Here is a 16,068-nt window from a genome sequence, read left to right on the forward strand (position 1 = left end):
AGTCAGTAATGCCAAGTGTTGAAAATGGACACGATAATGGCTGAATAATCATGAATTAAACTTTTGTTTTTATTTTCTATGCAAATGTTTATGATTCTCACATGTACGGCCACATGTTCATGACGAGTCTGTCTGGCTGATGGGCTTTGCTTTTTGGATTTGTTCGTCATCTAGCAACAGAAAAAATGTTGTGCAGCCGTTCTTCATCTTATCGTTTTACCATATTCATCCTATCAGAAACCAAGGAATAAAAAACAAATTAAATCGACTCTCATTTTTTGTTTTTTTTTCTTGTTTATTCTGTGACTATGCATGTTAGCAAAAACAGCAGATGAAACTGGTTCCTTATTCTTTTGTTTCAAGATAAGATGAATATTGTAGCATGAGATGAAGAATAAGCCGGGAAGACAGCTACAGGGATATCGAAATCGGTATCACATTATTATTAAGGTACACCGAAACGAAAAAAAAACAATAGTTCATTTTCCACCACTTTTGCGAATAGCAAAAATTAATAACAATTTGATAATTATTTTCTTCAGATTTTCAGTAGAGAAAAATGGTCACTTGGTGGAATAGGTTGGTTCGAAGGCTGCTCTAATCCACTTCTTCTGTGCCTTTACATTCGTATCAATAGAACTCAGTGTTCTTACTAGATTTCCACAATCAATTTAAAGACTTATTTGTTCGAATATCTTCATTTGCCATAAAACAAGTTAGAAAAATATAACTGTTAAATTTAATTCCTTCGCATTGTAGCTTTGCAGATGCGTGTTTCTACTATCTACCTTAACCATAAGATCGTCTTCAGAGCTCGTGGTTGATTCAAAGCTTTCTATGCCACTGATTGAGTAGCTCATGGACTCGCTATTATAGAATTGGCAATCGTTACTCATACATCTGAATCAGCAGCACTCTATTCCAATTATCCAATTCCAATCTTAATCCAATCAAAATCCAAATCCGAAGAAATTCCATCGCTTCCGCTTCTGCCTCATTCGCAGGATGTCGTGGGTCCATTTCCAGGCGCGTTCCATTCTCCTGCTTCGTATCTTTCTCTATATTTCTCATGCTGTCTAGTATTTGCTAGAACTGCAAGTGGACTTCCATTCCATTCCGTTTCTATTCCTTCAACCTGACTATTCTAGCAAAAGACTGCTAGAATTTAGAAATGAACAGCAAAGCCCGTTTTCTACCAATGAGAAATCAAAAAATTGCTTTCATATCACATTTAACAATTCGTTACCCAAAACAAACCTCTGCCTCTCGAACCTAACCCAAAAAGTTCCAATAAATCCCGCATGAACAAATTGTAGCAAATGCAAAGGTATATTCGGCTTGCAGTGGGCGAATGATAGTTAGAGGAGTGCGCCGCACAGTGTGACCAGGAGGGAAAGAAGGCTTCCTCTTGAAAGGAGGCTTTCGAGACTCTTAAAAGGAAGCTTCCGAGTCTCTTGGAAGAAGCCTCCCCACGAGCTTCTTGAAAGGAGGCTTCCGAGCCTCTTGAAAAGAAGCTTCCACGCCTCTTAAAAGGAGGCTTGCGAGCCTCTTGAAAGAAGGCCTCCGAGCCTCTTGAAAGGAGGCTTGCGAGCCTCTTGAAAGGAGGCTTCCGAGCCTCTTGAAAGAAGGCCTCCGAGCCTCTTGAAAAGAGGCCTCCGAGCCTCTTGAAAGCAGGCTTCCAAGCCTCTTGAAAGGAGACTTCCGAGCCTCTTTAAAGGAGGCATCCGAGCCTATTGAAAGGAGGCTTCCGAGCCTTTTGAAAGGAGGCATCCGAGCCTCTTGAAAGGAGGCTTCCGGGCCTCTTGAAAGGAGGCTTCCGAGCCTCTTGAAAGGAGGCTTCCGAGCCTCTTGAAAGGAGGCTCTGAGCCTCTTGAAAGGAGGCTTCTGAGGCCTCTTGAAAGGAGGCTTCTGAGCTCTTGAAAGGAGGCTTCTGAGCCTCTTGAAAGGAGGCTTCCAAGCCTCTTGAAAGGAGGCTTCTGAGCCTCTTGAAAGGAGGCTTGAGCCTCTTGAAAGGAGGCCTGAGCCTCTTGAAAGGAAGCCTGAGCCTCTTGAAAGGAGGCTCTGAGCCTCTTGAAAGGAGGCTTCTGAGCCTCTTGAAAGGAGGCTGGAGCCTCTTGAAAGGAGGCTTCTGAGCCTCTTGAAAGGAGGCTTCTGAGCCTCTTGAAAGGAGGCTTCTGAGCCTCTTGAAAGGAGGCTTCTGAGCCTCTTGAAAGGAGGCTTCTGAGCCTCTTGAAAGGAGGCTTCTGAGCCTCTTGAAAGGAGGCTTGAGCCTCTTGAAAGGAGGCTTCTGAGCCTCTTGAAAGGAGGCTTCTGAGCCTCTTGAAAGGAGGCCTGAGCCTCTTGAAAGGAGGCTTCCTGAGCCTCTTGAAAGGAGGCTTCTGAGCCTCTTGAAAGGAGGCTTCCTGAGCCTCTTGAAAGGAGGCTCTGAGCCTCTTGAAAGGGAGGCTTCTGAGCCTCTTGAAAGGAGGCTCTGAGCCTCTTGAAAGGAGGCTTCTGAGCTTCTTGAAAGGAGGCTTCTGAGCCTCTTGAAAGGAGGCTCTGAGCTCTTGAAAGGAGGCTTCTGAGCCTCTTGAAAGGAGGCTTCCGAGCCTCTTGAAAGGAGGCTTCCGAGCCTCTTGAAAGGAGGCTTCCGAGCCTCTTGAAAGAAGGCCTCCGAGCCTCTTGAAAAGAGGCCTCGGAGCCTCTTGAAAGGAGGCCTCGGAGCCTCTTGAAAGAAGGCTTCCGAGCCTCTTGAAAGAAGGCCTCCGAGCCTCTTGAAAAGAGGCCTCCGAGCCTCTTGAAAGGAGGCCTCGGAGCCTCTTGAAAGCAGGCTTCCGAGCCTCTTGAAAGGAGACTTCCGAGCCTCTTTAAAGGAGGCATCCGAGCCTATTGAAAGGAGGCTTCCGAGCCTCTTGTAATGAGGCATCCGAGCCTCTTGAAAGGACGCCTCCGAGCCTCTTGAAAGGATGCCTCCGAGCCTCTTGATAGGATGCCTCCGAGCCTCTTGAAAGGAGGCCTCCGAGCCTCTTGAAAGGAGGCCCCCGAGCCTCTTGAAAGGAGGCCTTCGAGCCTCTTGAAAGGAGGCCTTCGAGCCTCTTGAAAGGAGGCCTTCGAGCCTCTTGAAAGGAGGCCTCCGAGTCTCTTGAAAGGAGGCCTCCGAGCCTCTTGAAAGGAGGCCTCCGAGCCTCTTGAAAGGAGGCCTCCGAGCCTCTTGAAAGGAGGCCTCCGAGCCTCTTGAAAGGAGGCTTCCGAGCCTCTGGGAAGAATCCTTACGAGCCTCTTGAAAGGAGCCTCCCGAGCTTCTTGAAAGGAGGCTTCCGAGCCTCTTGAAAGGAGGTTTCCGAGCCTCTTGAAAAGAAGCTTCCACGCCTCTTAAAAGGAGGCTTCCGAGCCTCTTGAAAGGAGGCTTCCGAGCCTCTTGAAAGAAGGCCTCCGAGCCTCTTGAAAAGAGGCCTCCGAGCCTCTTGAAAAGAGGCCTCCGAGCCTCTTGAAAGGAGGCCTCGGAGCCTCTTGAAAGCAGGCTTCCGAGCCTCTTTAAAGGAGGCATCCGAGCCTATTGAAAGGAGGCTTCTGAGCCTCTTGTAATGAGGCATCCGAGCCTCTTGAAAGGACGTCTCCGAGCCTCTTGAAAGGATGCCTCCGAGCCTCTTGGAAGGAGGCCTTCGAGCCTCTTGGAAGGAGGCTTCCGAGCCTCTTGGAAAGAGGCTTCCGAGCCTCTTGGAAAGAGGCTTCCGAGCCTCTTGGAAGGAGGCTTCCGAGCCTCTTGGAAGGAGGCTTCCGAGCCTCTTGGAAGGAGGCCTGAGCCTCTTGGAAGGAGGCTTCTGAGCCTCTTGGAAGGAGGCTTCTGAGCCTCTTGGAAGGAGGCTTCTGAGCCTCTTGGAAGGAGGCTTCTGAGCCTCTTGGAAGGAGGCCTGAGCCTCTTGGAAGGAGGCATCCGAGCCTCTTGGAAGGTGTATTCCGAGCCTGTTGGAAGGATGCCTCCGAGCCTCTTGGAAGGAGGCTTCCGAGCCTCTTGGAAGGAGGCTTCCGAGCCTCTTGGAAGGAGGCTTCCGAGCCTCTTGGAAGGAGGCTTCCGAGCCTCTTGGAAGGAGGCTTCCGACCCTCTTGGGAGGAGCCTTCCGAGCCTCTTGGAAGGAGCCTTCCGAGCCTCTTGGAAGGAGCCATCCGAGCCTCTTGGAAGGAGCCATCCGAGCCTCTTGGAAGGAGCCTTCCGAGCCTCTTGGAAGGAGCCTTCCGAGCCTCTTGGAAGGAGGCTTCCGAGCCTCTTGGAAGGAGGGTTCCTAGCCTCTTGGCTGGATGCTTATGCGCCTGTTGTAAGGAGGCTACCGACCCTCTTGGAAGGAGCCTTCTGAGCCTCTTGGAAGGAGCCTTCCGAGCCTCTTGGAAGGAGCCTTCTGAGCCTCTTGGAAGGAGCCTTCTGAGCCTCTTGGAAGGAGCCTTCTGAGCCTCTTGGAAGGAGCCATCTGAGCCTCTTGGAAGGAGCCTTCTGAGCCTCTTGGAGGGAGCCTTCTGAGTCTCTTGGAAGGAGCCTTCTGAGCCTCTTGGAAGGAGGCTTCTGAGCCTCTTGGAAGGAGGCTTCCTGAGCCTCTTGGAAGGAGGCTTCTGAGCCTCTTGGAAGGAGGCTTCCAAGCCTCTTGGAAGGAGGCTCTGAGCCTCTTGGAAGGAGGCTTCTGAGCCTCTTGGAAGGAGGCCTGAGCCTCTTGGAAGGAGGCTTGAGGCCTCTTGGAAGGAGGCTTCCTGAGCCTCTTGGAAGGAGCCTTCTGAGCCTCTTGGAAGGAGCCTTCCAAGCCTCTTGGAAGGAGCCTTCCGAGCCTCTTGGAAGGAGCCTTCCGAGCCTCTTGGAAGGAGCCTTCCGAGCCTCTTGGAAGGAGCCTTCCGAGCCTCTTGGAAGGAGCCTTCCGAGCCTCTTGGAAGGAGCCTTCCGAGCCTCTTGGAAGGAGCCTTCCGAGCCTCTTGGAAGGAGGCTTCCGACACCACTTTTGTCCTTAACCCAGCTGGCGAATGATTGGCTCACCAAGAAGGGACAGTGTATTGGGTATCAAGTATAAAGTATTCAAAAACACCTCTAAGAGTAACAGAAAGGCTTCATATTTGAATTTATTTCTTGAAAATGTATATTTTATAGAAAAATATATAAAGCTTTTAGTGGAATGTATTCAACCGTCTAAGACGAATTAAGTACTCTCCATTTAATTCCACCAGTTAGTTTTCGTTATCTTTGCAGATACGTATGTCGACCACAACTGTGTGGTCGTCTTCAGTGTCTCGTACTTGACTCGACTTATATTTTATTTTTATATTATATTTTACTTATATTTTATATCTGCATATTCAGAAGATGTACGAAGTTTTTTTATGGCTAAAAACGTACAGGATAACAGAATTGAGTACAGAGAAAAAGGCCCTAGAGAAAGCAATCTTGAAGAAATAAACGACAATATTGTTGAAGTATTTAACGTACACGTACATAACGAAACAAAAAATATTCTTACAGACCTTCGAAAACTATTCATAAAGACTTGCTCGGATCCGCGAAGGCTTTTCATAATTTCACAGTCCTTCGTATACTTTCGTAGAAGCTGACTTCCCTGAGCCCCCACGAGTCTTGTGGACCTCAGTAGACCTTCATAGATTTCTGCGGACCTTCTTGGACCTTCGACCACCATCACAAAGTTAGGCTAAACTTTGCATACTTTTGTGGATCTTCGATGAACTTTTCAGAACTTCACGAAAATATGTGAGCACTGGTTCCATAAGGCTTTTAGGCCTTATTTCAATGAAATCTCGAACTTGTGTACGTTGTTACCATAGGCCGATATGCAGAGGTTCATGGCGGCGTAGCCTCCATAAATAAAAGAAGTCAACCAAAATCTAACTTGGCAATAGGTCAAGGCGAAAGCTGGACATCGCCCAGGATGGTGATCTTTCAAGTCGGCCCTTTACACTACTGAGGGTGAACATGACCCTTAAATAAGTAAATCAAAAAAGGCCGTTCCAAGACATTTCAGATCAAACTAAATAGATGTAACAAAATAAATCTAAATCTGATCCGTCGGCAAGGATTCAATGATAATATCAATCCAGAATATGAAACAGGACATTTCTAAACATAGACAAAATGTCAATTACGTTACGATCGATGTACAGTAAGAGCAGTCAAATTAAAAATACGAAACAATGTTATCATTTGGTCTGATGTCTGATGATGAATCTTATCCAAAGTAATATTTGAAAGCTTTTTGATTCAATACCGATTATACAAGCCAATGTTTTGTTCCAATCAGTACTGGTAGTTTTCGTGACTGTCATGTGAAAGCGAAAACATTGCATTTTCATTTTCAAGAGACCAAATGAAAATGTAGCCGTCTCCCGGTCACCTGTCACATTACAAGCAGTCATGATGGGAATGTTGCTTTGTTTTGAAATCTAAATTTCCAAATAGTTTTAATAGATCTGTGCAAATTACGATGACTAGTCGATAAAATGATTGTATTGTTTTTGATTTTCGAGTTAGACGTGACATTATTGAAAAAGAAACAGCTTGTTTACAATAGTTTGATGCGCTTTCATGAAATAAAAATCCGTGAAAATTTAACAGAATTCCTTTCATTGTTTATGTTTTCTATGAAAGCGGAAGAGAATAAAATGTAAATATCGCGTGACCTCTCTCAATGAAAATGAAAATTTCAGTACTGGTTCCAATAAAACACAAACGACGGTCTTGAGATAACAAACACCTGGTAGATTTATTTTCTCTATCCATTTGCAACGGTTAACGGGAAATCAATCGCCTTCAACGTTCGAAAGAAGCGCTCACACCAATTAAAAATACCACACTCTTACACAGTGCACACTGTCTAAGATAATAAAAACATTTCAATACAACTACCAGCAATACTCTTCAACGGAGGAAGCAAGTTTGTCAACAAAATCCCCTGTCTGATCGCGCTACTCGCATGCAGCGAAAATGCGCGATAATTCCTAACGATGCTAATTAAAACCCAGGCGCAGACACGAACGCTAGCTTTGCCGCGTCCTAAAACCGCATAACTATTAGACGATCCACTAAAAAGCCATATCACGACAGCCAGTCAGTGATTGTACTGCGACCCGGGTCGCGGCAGCAGTCTCAAGGTCAAGACCAGGGGCACTCACCTGCACGTATGTTAGAATTCCGCGGATAGATTGCCAGTCGTCCAATGGTAAGGCTGCTGCGAACACTACGCATTTCGAATTAATTTTTTGCTTCTGGTAGTGCCTGACTGCAATTGATGATTTTCGATTTCGGGTTTCAGTAACAACTTTATTCACTGGCTGATTTTGATTTCACAACTCACTGACGACACTTCCACCGTGGAGAATTTGGTTAATCACTAAATAAATTTGCTACAAAATATAACAACTGCTACTGACTTTCAAATGCACACTGTACTTTGGATTTCGATGTTATTTTTTCCTGCAAAGAAGAAGAAAAAACGGTTTTAATCCACACGACGCGTCAGGAGTATTATTTACAATCAATGATTCGCGACTCGGTGACCTCGCCGCTCTTCGCAGTCTGTCTGTAGCCTAGTCGAGTTGGTTAATTGAGTGTCATACTACCTAGATGGGACTTTGGTTTATTGCGTTCTTGTTGATTTAAATTTAAATCCTCGATTAATTGATGAACGACGAACGTCGTGGTATTTTCCCTAACTACGTCACCGCATTTGAACCACCACTAAAGTATCGAATCAAAAGCAATGGTTATCGTTATCAGATAAGACGACCATAGTTTTATCTTGTTTTGATTTTTCATCGCTCCAGATGAGGCTGAGTGACTAAACTGCCCATGATTTAAAAACCCTTCTACCTGATAAGAAAATTATTTTGAGTTTTTAGTGGAACGTTTTCACTTGTCTTAAGACGAATGCGTACTATCCATTTTAATCCCACCACTTAATTGTCCACCACAAGTCGGGTCAAGTACGGGTATCCTATCTATGTTGATAGGCAGCGAAGGAGGCAGTCCAAATGGTGTGGATTTTAAGTTGTCGACGAGTTCATATACGTATTTTGGAACACTCGTGACATGTGATGATAATGATGTTAGCCACGGAGTGAAATGGCGTATTGCGGTTGCGAGTCAGTGCCAGCTGAAGTCTCGTAGATTACAAACACGAACAAAACAAATCGTTGATTCGTCAAGTCGCTCTATGCGGATTGCGGACATGAAGCATGAACGTTAAAGGAAATTGACTATCGAATTCTCAAACAAACCGTGGAAGACGCTCGTGCATGCGGTGTGTGCAGGGAGATATTACTCAAGGAGCGGCCCACGAACGAGCAACCTGAAATATGATCCATTAAAACCCTTAGTATTTCAAGCCACTCCTAGTATTAAAAGTTATATCTGCTTATTAAACTCATTTCACAGATTTCGACTTATTTCTTCAGTGAAATCTCAACAGCAGAACAGTTCATTCAATATTCCACAATTTTCAAGTGAATTTTTGCATCCTTCAAAAATTACAAAATCTAAGATATTATTCTAGTATTGAAAAATCTGTGATTTATTTTAAGTGTATGTGTCCAAAAAAACAAAATTAAAATTCTCTAAGATTCTTATTATTTCCAGAAAATTTGCCTGTATGCCAAAAGGCTGCTGTCCTGACCTTCCCAAGTGTTTCTTGAGGATCTCAAGTTATGCTCAGGCATGCATCAACAGTCCTTATCCAAACAGATTACTGATTACGCTAGTTAATTTGTTCCAGAAACAATCAAAACCAGTTAGGTATCTAAGCCAGTTGACAAACCCTGTAGCTTCTTATTGCAGATCTTTGATTTTTTTTTCCATTTAGCGGATCCTGTGAAGCTTTTCCGCAGCTGTCAAAGTTTTTGCGCAGGCCTGGAAATCTTTAAAACACTGAAACAAAAATCTCATATTTAGTGTTACCATCCTAGTATGCCATGCAAAACGACAGAGAAAAAGTATGAAATGACAGTTGCGGTAGTTTATAAATTGAGCCGGAAAAGGGAAAGCTATCTCTGGAACAACAATATTTACCAAAGCGTTGATCATTCGCAATCGTCGATTGACATCCACATCAACTGACCATGGATGCTATGATTTAAAGAAATCATGCTCATAAGGTTTATTTACGTTTCTAATGCTTGTAATTTTGTTATCTATATCAAAGAGTAAAAGAAAATATTCGAAATACGCGTTATCTTCATGCTTGCCATTATGTTTTTCAAAAAGAGGAGACAATGTTTAACTCAAAGAGTTCCTCGACCGAAACGAGAATGGAACCTATAATGAAACTCAGCATTTCCGGATTGACAAACTCACATATGTGCTTGCAAAAATAACTGATGGAGAGTCTTCTGTTTTATTTACTCTTTTCGGAACAGTGATTTTTGCCATAGCTTCTGATTAACACATTTCCTTCGTAGCCTAGAACAGCGATAATTGACGGAAATAAGTAACTTGTGAGATTTAGTTTACAGACGCTTGTAGAAATATGATTATAGTACCGAAAACTGCTAATATGATTTGAGTTTTGACAACACAATGAATAATAACTGAGCACACTTTACTTCTTTGATCTAGTTTTTATTTATGTTGTTGGGGACCTATGGACGCATCGTTGCGACATGTTATTATAAAACTATTTACCTTTTTATTTAATCGATTCTAGACCATGGTACTAGACGATGAGATCTATAATTAGATAACTTAAACAAATTGGGCAAATAAGCAAAATTTTACTAATTAGACAAATTAGATTAATTGTGCAAATTGGGTGAATTGGTCAAATAAGGTTGATCGGACGAATTTGATATTTTCCCTTTCTAGCTAATATGACAAGGACAACAAGGCTCGGGCCCAGTTACGTACACAACTCACAAAAGGCAGTCGATTCCGATTGTAATCAGTAGACCCTTGAAAGCGGAAAGATGAGTGCTATCCTGGACTTCCATTCCCAGATGTCAACCCACCATTTCGTAGCATGTATAAGGATATAGAATATAGATTTATGAAAATAATTGGTCGAGCACTCGAGCACATAATGATACAAGGCTTGATAGAACAGCTTGTAAGATTCTTATTATCGTGAGATTCAAAGGTTTGGAAGCGATGTTTTATTCAGAAATTCATCCATTTGCAGTTCATAATGTTGTAAACCATGGGAGAACCATCCATCGTTCACACCACGAAAATCGGACGACTGCGGTGGGCCGGGCACGTAATTAGAATGTCGGACAGTAACCCGGTGAAAATGGTTCTCGACAACGATCCGACGGGCACAAGAAAGCGAGGTGCACAGCGGGCAAGGTGGATCAGGTGGAAGATGACTTGCGGACCCTCCGTAGACTGCGTGGTTGGCGACGTGCAGCCATGGACCGAATTGATTGGAGTAGATTTTTATGTACTGCACATGCCACTCCGGCCTTAGTCTGAATAAATAAATAAATGTTGTAAAACGTAGCGTAGTTGGCTCCACGTTCGCCTTACAAGCGAATGGTCATGGGTTCGATTCCCAACCCCTCCACCAAACCTCGTCAGTAGCGGCGGTGACAAAGCAGAACGAGGAGTTGGCTTCATGGTGATCAGGATGGTGATCATGGTGATGGCGTGTTATCCGGTGGAAGCCGATAAGCGAACGCATTTGCGTGTTGAGAATGAAGGGCAAATTCTTCAACTATAGCCTGATCAGCATCTATGCCTCAACGAACGATAAACCTGATGACGTGAAGGAGAGAGAGCCTTGATAAGGCCTACAGAGAGTGCCCAACACTCGATGTAAAGATTGTCATGGGGGATGCAAATCCGCGGATCGGAACAGAAAGTTTCTTTCGCCCTGTCATTGGTACGGAAAGCCTTCATTCCGCTACCAACGATAATAGTCTGCGACTTGTAACCTTTGCTGCTGCTAGAGGGATGGCAATTAGCTGTACCTACTTCGCACGTAAGAATATCCGCAAACACACCTGGCAACATCCGAGTGGAGACACTTGCTCACAGATAGACCACGTGCTGGTCGATGGACGACATTTCTCGGATGTTATAGATGTAAAGTCCTTCAGAGGTCCGAATATCCACTCGGATCACTATCTTGTAGTTGCAAAAATTCGGGCGCGACTTTCCAGCGTCACGAATTCTCGAAACAACAGAACGATGCGTTTCAATATCAAACGATTGTCAGTTGAAGGAGTTGTTGAACAGTACCACCAGAAGCTGGACGAGCGGATAGGAGATGCCACCGGAACTGGCGACGTCAACAGATTGTGAGAAAATATCCACGAAACTGTGACTACAACAGCGCAGGCAGTGTTAGGCACTGCACAGCGATACCAACTAAATGGTTGGTTTGATGAGGAGTGCCAGCGAGTGACGGACGAGAAAAAATGTTGCTGGGAGTCGAATGTTAGTGGCTCGTACCCGTTCCAACAGAGAACAGTACAGTGTAGCAAGGGCAGAAGAGAAACAAATTCACCGCAGAAAAAAAGGCAACCCGAAGAGAGTGTGATAGCCAAAGCGCACATGGATAGAAACGATATGCGGAGGTTTTACGGAACTGTCAATGGCGCGCGGCATAAGACTGCGCCAGTGCCCGCCATGTGCAATGACCGAGAGGGGAGCTTACAGACAGACAAGACTATGGTGGCAGCCAGGTGGAAGAAGCACTTCGAAGATTTGTTGAACGGTGATAATGAAGGTGTATTAAGGAGCAGGATGGACATAGTCGGCGACGGTCAAGCTGTGAAACCACCAACGCTGGACGAGGTTAAGAAGACTCTAAACGAGCTGAAAAACAGTAAAGGGGCCTTACACATATTACGTAAGCACTTATGGGGGGAGGTCAATATCTTACGCTCCACATAAATCGGTTGGTATAGGGTCGGTCAATATCTTACGCTCCATATAAATGAAAAATCATTTGTATGAAAAAACCCAGATTAATCCACCTAGCGTTGGTGGTGCCTTTCTCGCATTTAGTTAAGACATCAACCTTATATGGGGTTTATATGGTTCGATGTACCATTTTCTTCATAACTTTAAAACGCAATGACCGATCGTTATAATAGTATTCAATAGTGATCAACAAGGCTTTGTCCCCTGTCGAATGAAACTTGTTGCGAGAAAATCGGTTAAGGATTTCTATACGAAAAGTTGTCTAATGTTTTCATAGCTTTTGTGCACACTAGGGCAGTTCACATTTAAAAAATGTTCGAAAATTCCAACTCCCATATGTCTATTAGCATCATTTTGATAATATAGGAGTCCTGGCAAAATTTCAGGCAATTCGGTGGCCATTTAGGGGTGGCGCGAAGTCAATTTATGGAAATTTGTATGGAAAAAACTGAAAATTTATTCAAATCCCCCTACAACTCTTGAATCGTGATGAATTCAAATAAACATCCCCAACCTCCATTTTCGGAGTCTATTTGAGCTCAACCAGTGGATAACTCATTAATTTTGATTTATATTTTCACTGCTACGTTGATGCTAATTACACCATTTTAGCCATTTATCTTATATTCACACTGTTTATAGAACCATTCAATCCTCTCATAACTAATGTATTATCCGGGGGTCCCTTTTATATAGATTTCAAAAAGGGAGGTTGGGGATGTTTATTTGAGTTCATCACAATTTGACAATTGTAGGGAGACTTGAATAAATTTTAAGTTTTTCCCATACAAATTTCCATATAAACATAAATTGACTTCGCGCCACCTCTAAATGGCCACCGAGTTGCCTGAAATTTTGCCAGGACTCCTATATTATCAAAATGATGCTAACAGACATATGGGAGTTGGAATTTTCGAAAAAAATTTAAATTTGAACTGCCCTAGTGCACACACATACACACATACACACGGACAGACAGACATGTGTTCAGCTCGTCGAGCTGAGTCGATTGGTATATAATACTATGGGTCTCAGAGGCTTCTATAAAAAGTTCGTTTTCGGAGTGAAATGATAGCCTTTCGGTACAACTTAGTTGTACGAGAAAGGCAAAACGAAAAGAGCAATGGGTAATGTTTTTAACATAATCGCGAGTAGACGTAGGACTTGTATAAACGTAACGTATTTACATTTAACTTCTAACTTTTGGATCTATGGAGTTTGATTATAGGTATTGATATTCGAAACGACAACTTCCATGCTGTGTAGAATTTTTAGCAATTTGTTTATTCAAAACTTCTAGAAATAAAACTAATAATTAAATACCTGTTGTATAATATAAAGTTGCTTTGTTTCTAACTATTAAGTCACTATTTACTCAAGCAAATGTAGGGCATTTATAGATTTCTTATTGATGATAGTATTTGAAGTTTAAAAATTCTATTAATAAAATTTTCAGACTTGGGCAAAATGTGCTATTTTAGGGGAACTGTCCCGTTTTCCAAACAAAGAAATACAACACCAATTTCGTTGCTTCTTTTTGCTATCATGCGTGCTTACTGCTGAAAAAATCACAACAATAAGAAACAAGTCAAGGAGCAGTAACCCTACTAAAATAGAGGAGGTACTGCTAATACGTCAACAAAAATTGTTTTAATGTTTTGATACCACACTCCGAGTCTACGTCAAGTTTAATAATATAATTTCTCAGAAAATGAAAAATAAGATAATGTTTATTTAAATATTCTTCTGGAAATTATTTTTGCGGACTTTTTTAAAACATGTAGTACGGCGACATTTTGTAATCTAAAATGGATATCATCACTATTGCTGTCTGCGAATAAATGAAAGTAATTATTTTCAATCAATTTTTTATTTTCATTAGCGTAGTTGATTTTTTTGCTAGGGAATCAGAACTGTTAAAGTATAACCATGTTTTAATGTACGTGTCGTTAAGTACCGAGCACAACTTAACATATGGTCAGTCATATGCCATGACTCGTACCCATCCTGGGATCATGTGAATTATGAAACCAATCACTTTTGGTGGATGCGCAGACTAAATCTCGCTGCCTCAGCCATTATCGGCCTCTAGCCGTGAACTCCGAGCGATGCGATGAGCGATTGCATCCATAGCAACCGACACCACTGCATCCGACCATCGTCAAGCACAGAATGACAAAAAAAAAGCGCCCACTTCTTTCATGCATATTCGCAGACCCAGCGGCAGTTTTACCGCTGGTGACTGCATGCTGTCGCTGTGTAGGTAAACACAGCGAACGAACGAACGAAACGAAAAATGCGCGAGCAAAAAGCACGTCAGTACGCGCTGCTGTCACAAATTGTAATGACTCGCACACGGCAGGCACTGCTTCTTTTATGCACAAAGAAAATCTTCTGGTGGAACCGAAGGCCTGTGACATACCGCATTCTGATGTCCGTGTTAGGAATACATGCTGGCTTTGACAAGAATTGAAATTTTCAATAGCTTATCGTAAATAATCTTAAGTTTCAATGAAATAGGCAAATTGCTGGAGAGTGTCCGAGTCGATTGATATATAAGTCTTAAAAACCCATCCAAAGGTAAAGGCGCTAGTAACGTTCGAAATCTTCCCTTTCAGCGTAACGCTCTCGATTTCCAAAAATCTAAATGACACCCAGTATAGTAAAGACAGACGTGAGTCCTACGTCAAAAATCTTACATGGGGGAAAGGGGGGTTGTCGAAAAACCCATAAAAATTGCTTATTGGAAGAATTGCTTGGAAGGACGAGATCCCGGTCGAGCTTCTCAAACACGGAAGTGAGCAGCTGCATCAATCAATCCACCACATTATCCAGAAAATATAGGAGGTTGAAGAACTGCCTGCCGGATGGTTGGATGGCCTCATATGCCCAATCTATAAGAAAGGCACTCTGTAATTGGCACAGTGTGCCAATTACAGAGTGATCACCTTTCTGAACTCGGCATACAACATCCTGTCCCGTATCCTGTTTAACAGACTGAGACCGCTTGAGGAGTCCTTCGTCGGCGAATAGCAGGCAGGTTTTCGTGAGGGCCGATCAACGACGGATCTAATATTTAGCCTGCGGATGATCCGTGATAAATTCCGGGAGTACAACTTGCAGACTCACCATCTGTTCATTGATTTCAAAGCAGTGTACGATTTAGTGAAGAGAAATAAGCTTTGGCAGATAATGTGCGTACATGGTTTTCCGGCAAAACTGAAAATCAAGTATTCGGATTGCAGACAAAGTGTCAACCTCGTTTGTGAACTTAGACGGATTGAAGCAGGGTGATGCACTTTCAAATTTATTGTTCAACATTGCACTCGAAGGCGTTATTAGGAGATCTGGCGTGCAGAGGAACGGCACTATCATCACCCGGTCGCATATGCTCCTGGGCTTTACGGACTACATCGACCTTATTGGAATCGATCGCAGAGCAGTAGTGGAGGCTTTTGTCACACTGAAGAGGGAGACGGCGAGGATAGGCTTAACCATTAACTCTACCAAGATAAACTACATGGTGGCAGGTAGAGAAAGAGGAAGACCTACTGGTGTTGGTGCAGAGGTAGTGCTTGATGGGGATGTGTTTGAAGTTGTTGAAAAAAATTTTACCTTGGAACGCTTGTGACATGTGACAATGACGTTTCCCGTGAAGTGAAAAGACGTATTGCTGCTGCGAATAGGGCCTTTTACGGATTACGTAACCAGCTTAGGTCCCGCAACATGCAAACGGAAGCGAAATTGGCTCTATACAAAACTCTGATTGGTAGAATCAGTGGCCCTTTATGGATATGAAGCATGGACATTAAAAGCGGCGGACCGGAGAGCTTTCGGGGTTTTCGAGCAAATAGTGCTGCGTACAATACTCGGAGGGAAACTAGAAAATGGTGTGTGGCGCAGACGCATAAATCATAAATCGCATAAAATACGGAAGACTTCAGTGGGCTGGTCACTTAGTGCGAATGTTGGAAGAAAGAATAGCGAAAACAACAGACCAGATAGGGGCCGGCGACTTCATGGAAGGCCACGAACACGCTGGCTGTACGCGGTGGAATCGGACCTGGGGACCCTGAACGTTCGGGGAAACTGGAGCAACATCGCCCAAGACCGACGATTATGGAGCTCTACAATACGCCAGGCATAGGTGTACCGGCGCTGTAGCCTATCATGTGCAGGTACTAGGTAGG

At 43.6% G+C, this 16,068-nt stretch overlaps 1 protein-coding gene across 2 annotated transcripts in view; it reads right to left on the reverse strand.

Moving 5' to 3' along the window:
- Positions 1 to 16,068, reverse strand: part of LOC134225412 (ATP-dependent Clp protease ATP-binding subunit clpX-like, mitochondrial) — a 119,414-nt gene that overhangs the window by 62,059 nt on the left and 41,287 nt on the right. For both annotated transcript variants that reach the window (XM_062705471.1, XM_062705472.1), the window contains exon 2: positions 7,135 to 7,435. In XM_062705471.1, coding sequence (XP_062561455.1) covers positions 7,135 to 7,207 — 73 coding nt within the window. In that variant the 5' untranslated portion in view covers positions 7,208 to 7,435. The remainder of the gene's footprint in view (positions 1 to 7,134; positions 7,436 to 16,068) is intronic.

Source organism: Armigeres subalbatus, chromosome 3 (assembly GCF_024139115.2).
Source record: "Armigeres subalbatus isolate Guangzhou_Male chromosome 3, GZ_Asu_2, whole genome shotgun sequence".
NCBI classification, from domain to species: domain Eukaryota; kingdom Metazoa; phylum Arthropoda; class Insecta; order Diptera; family Culicidae; genus Armigeres; species Armigeres subalbatus.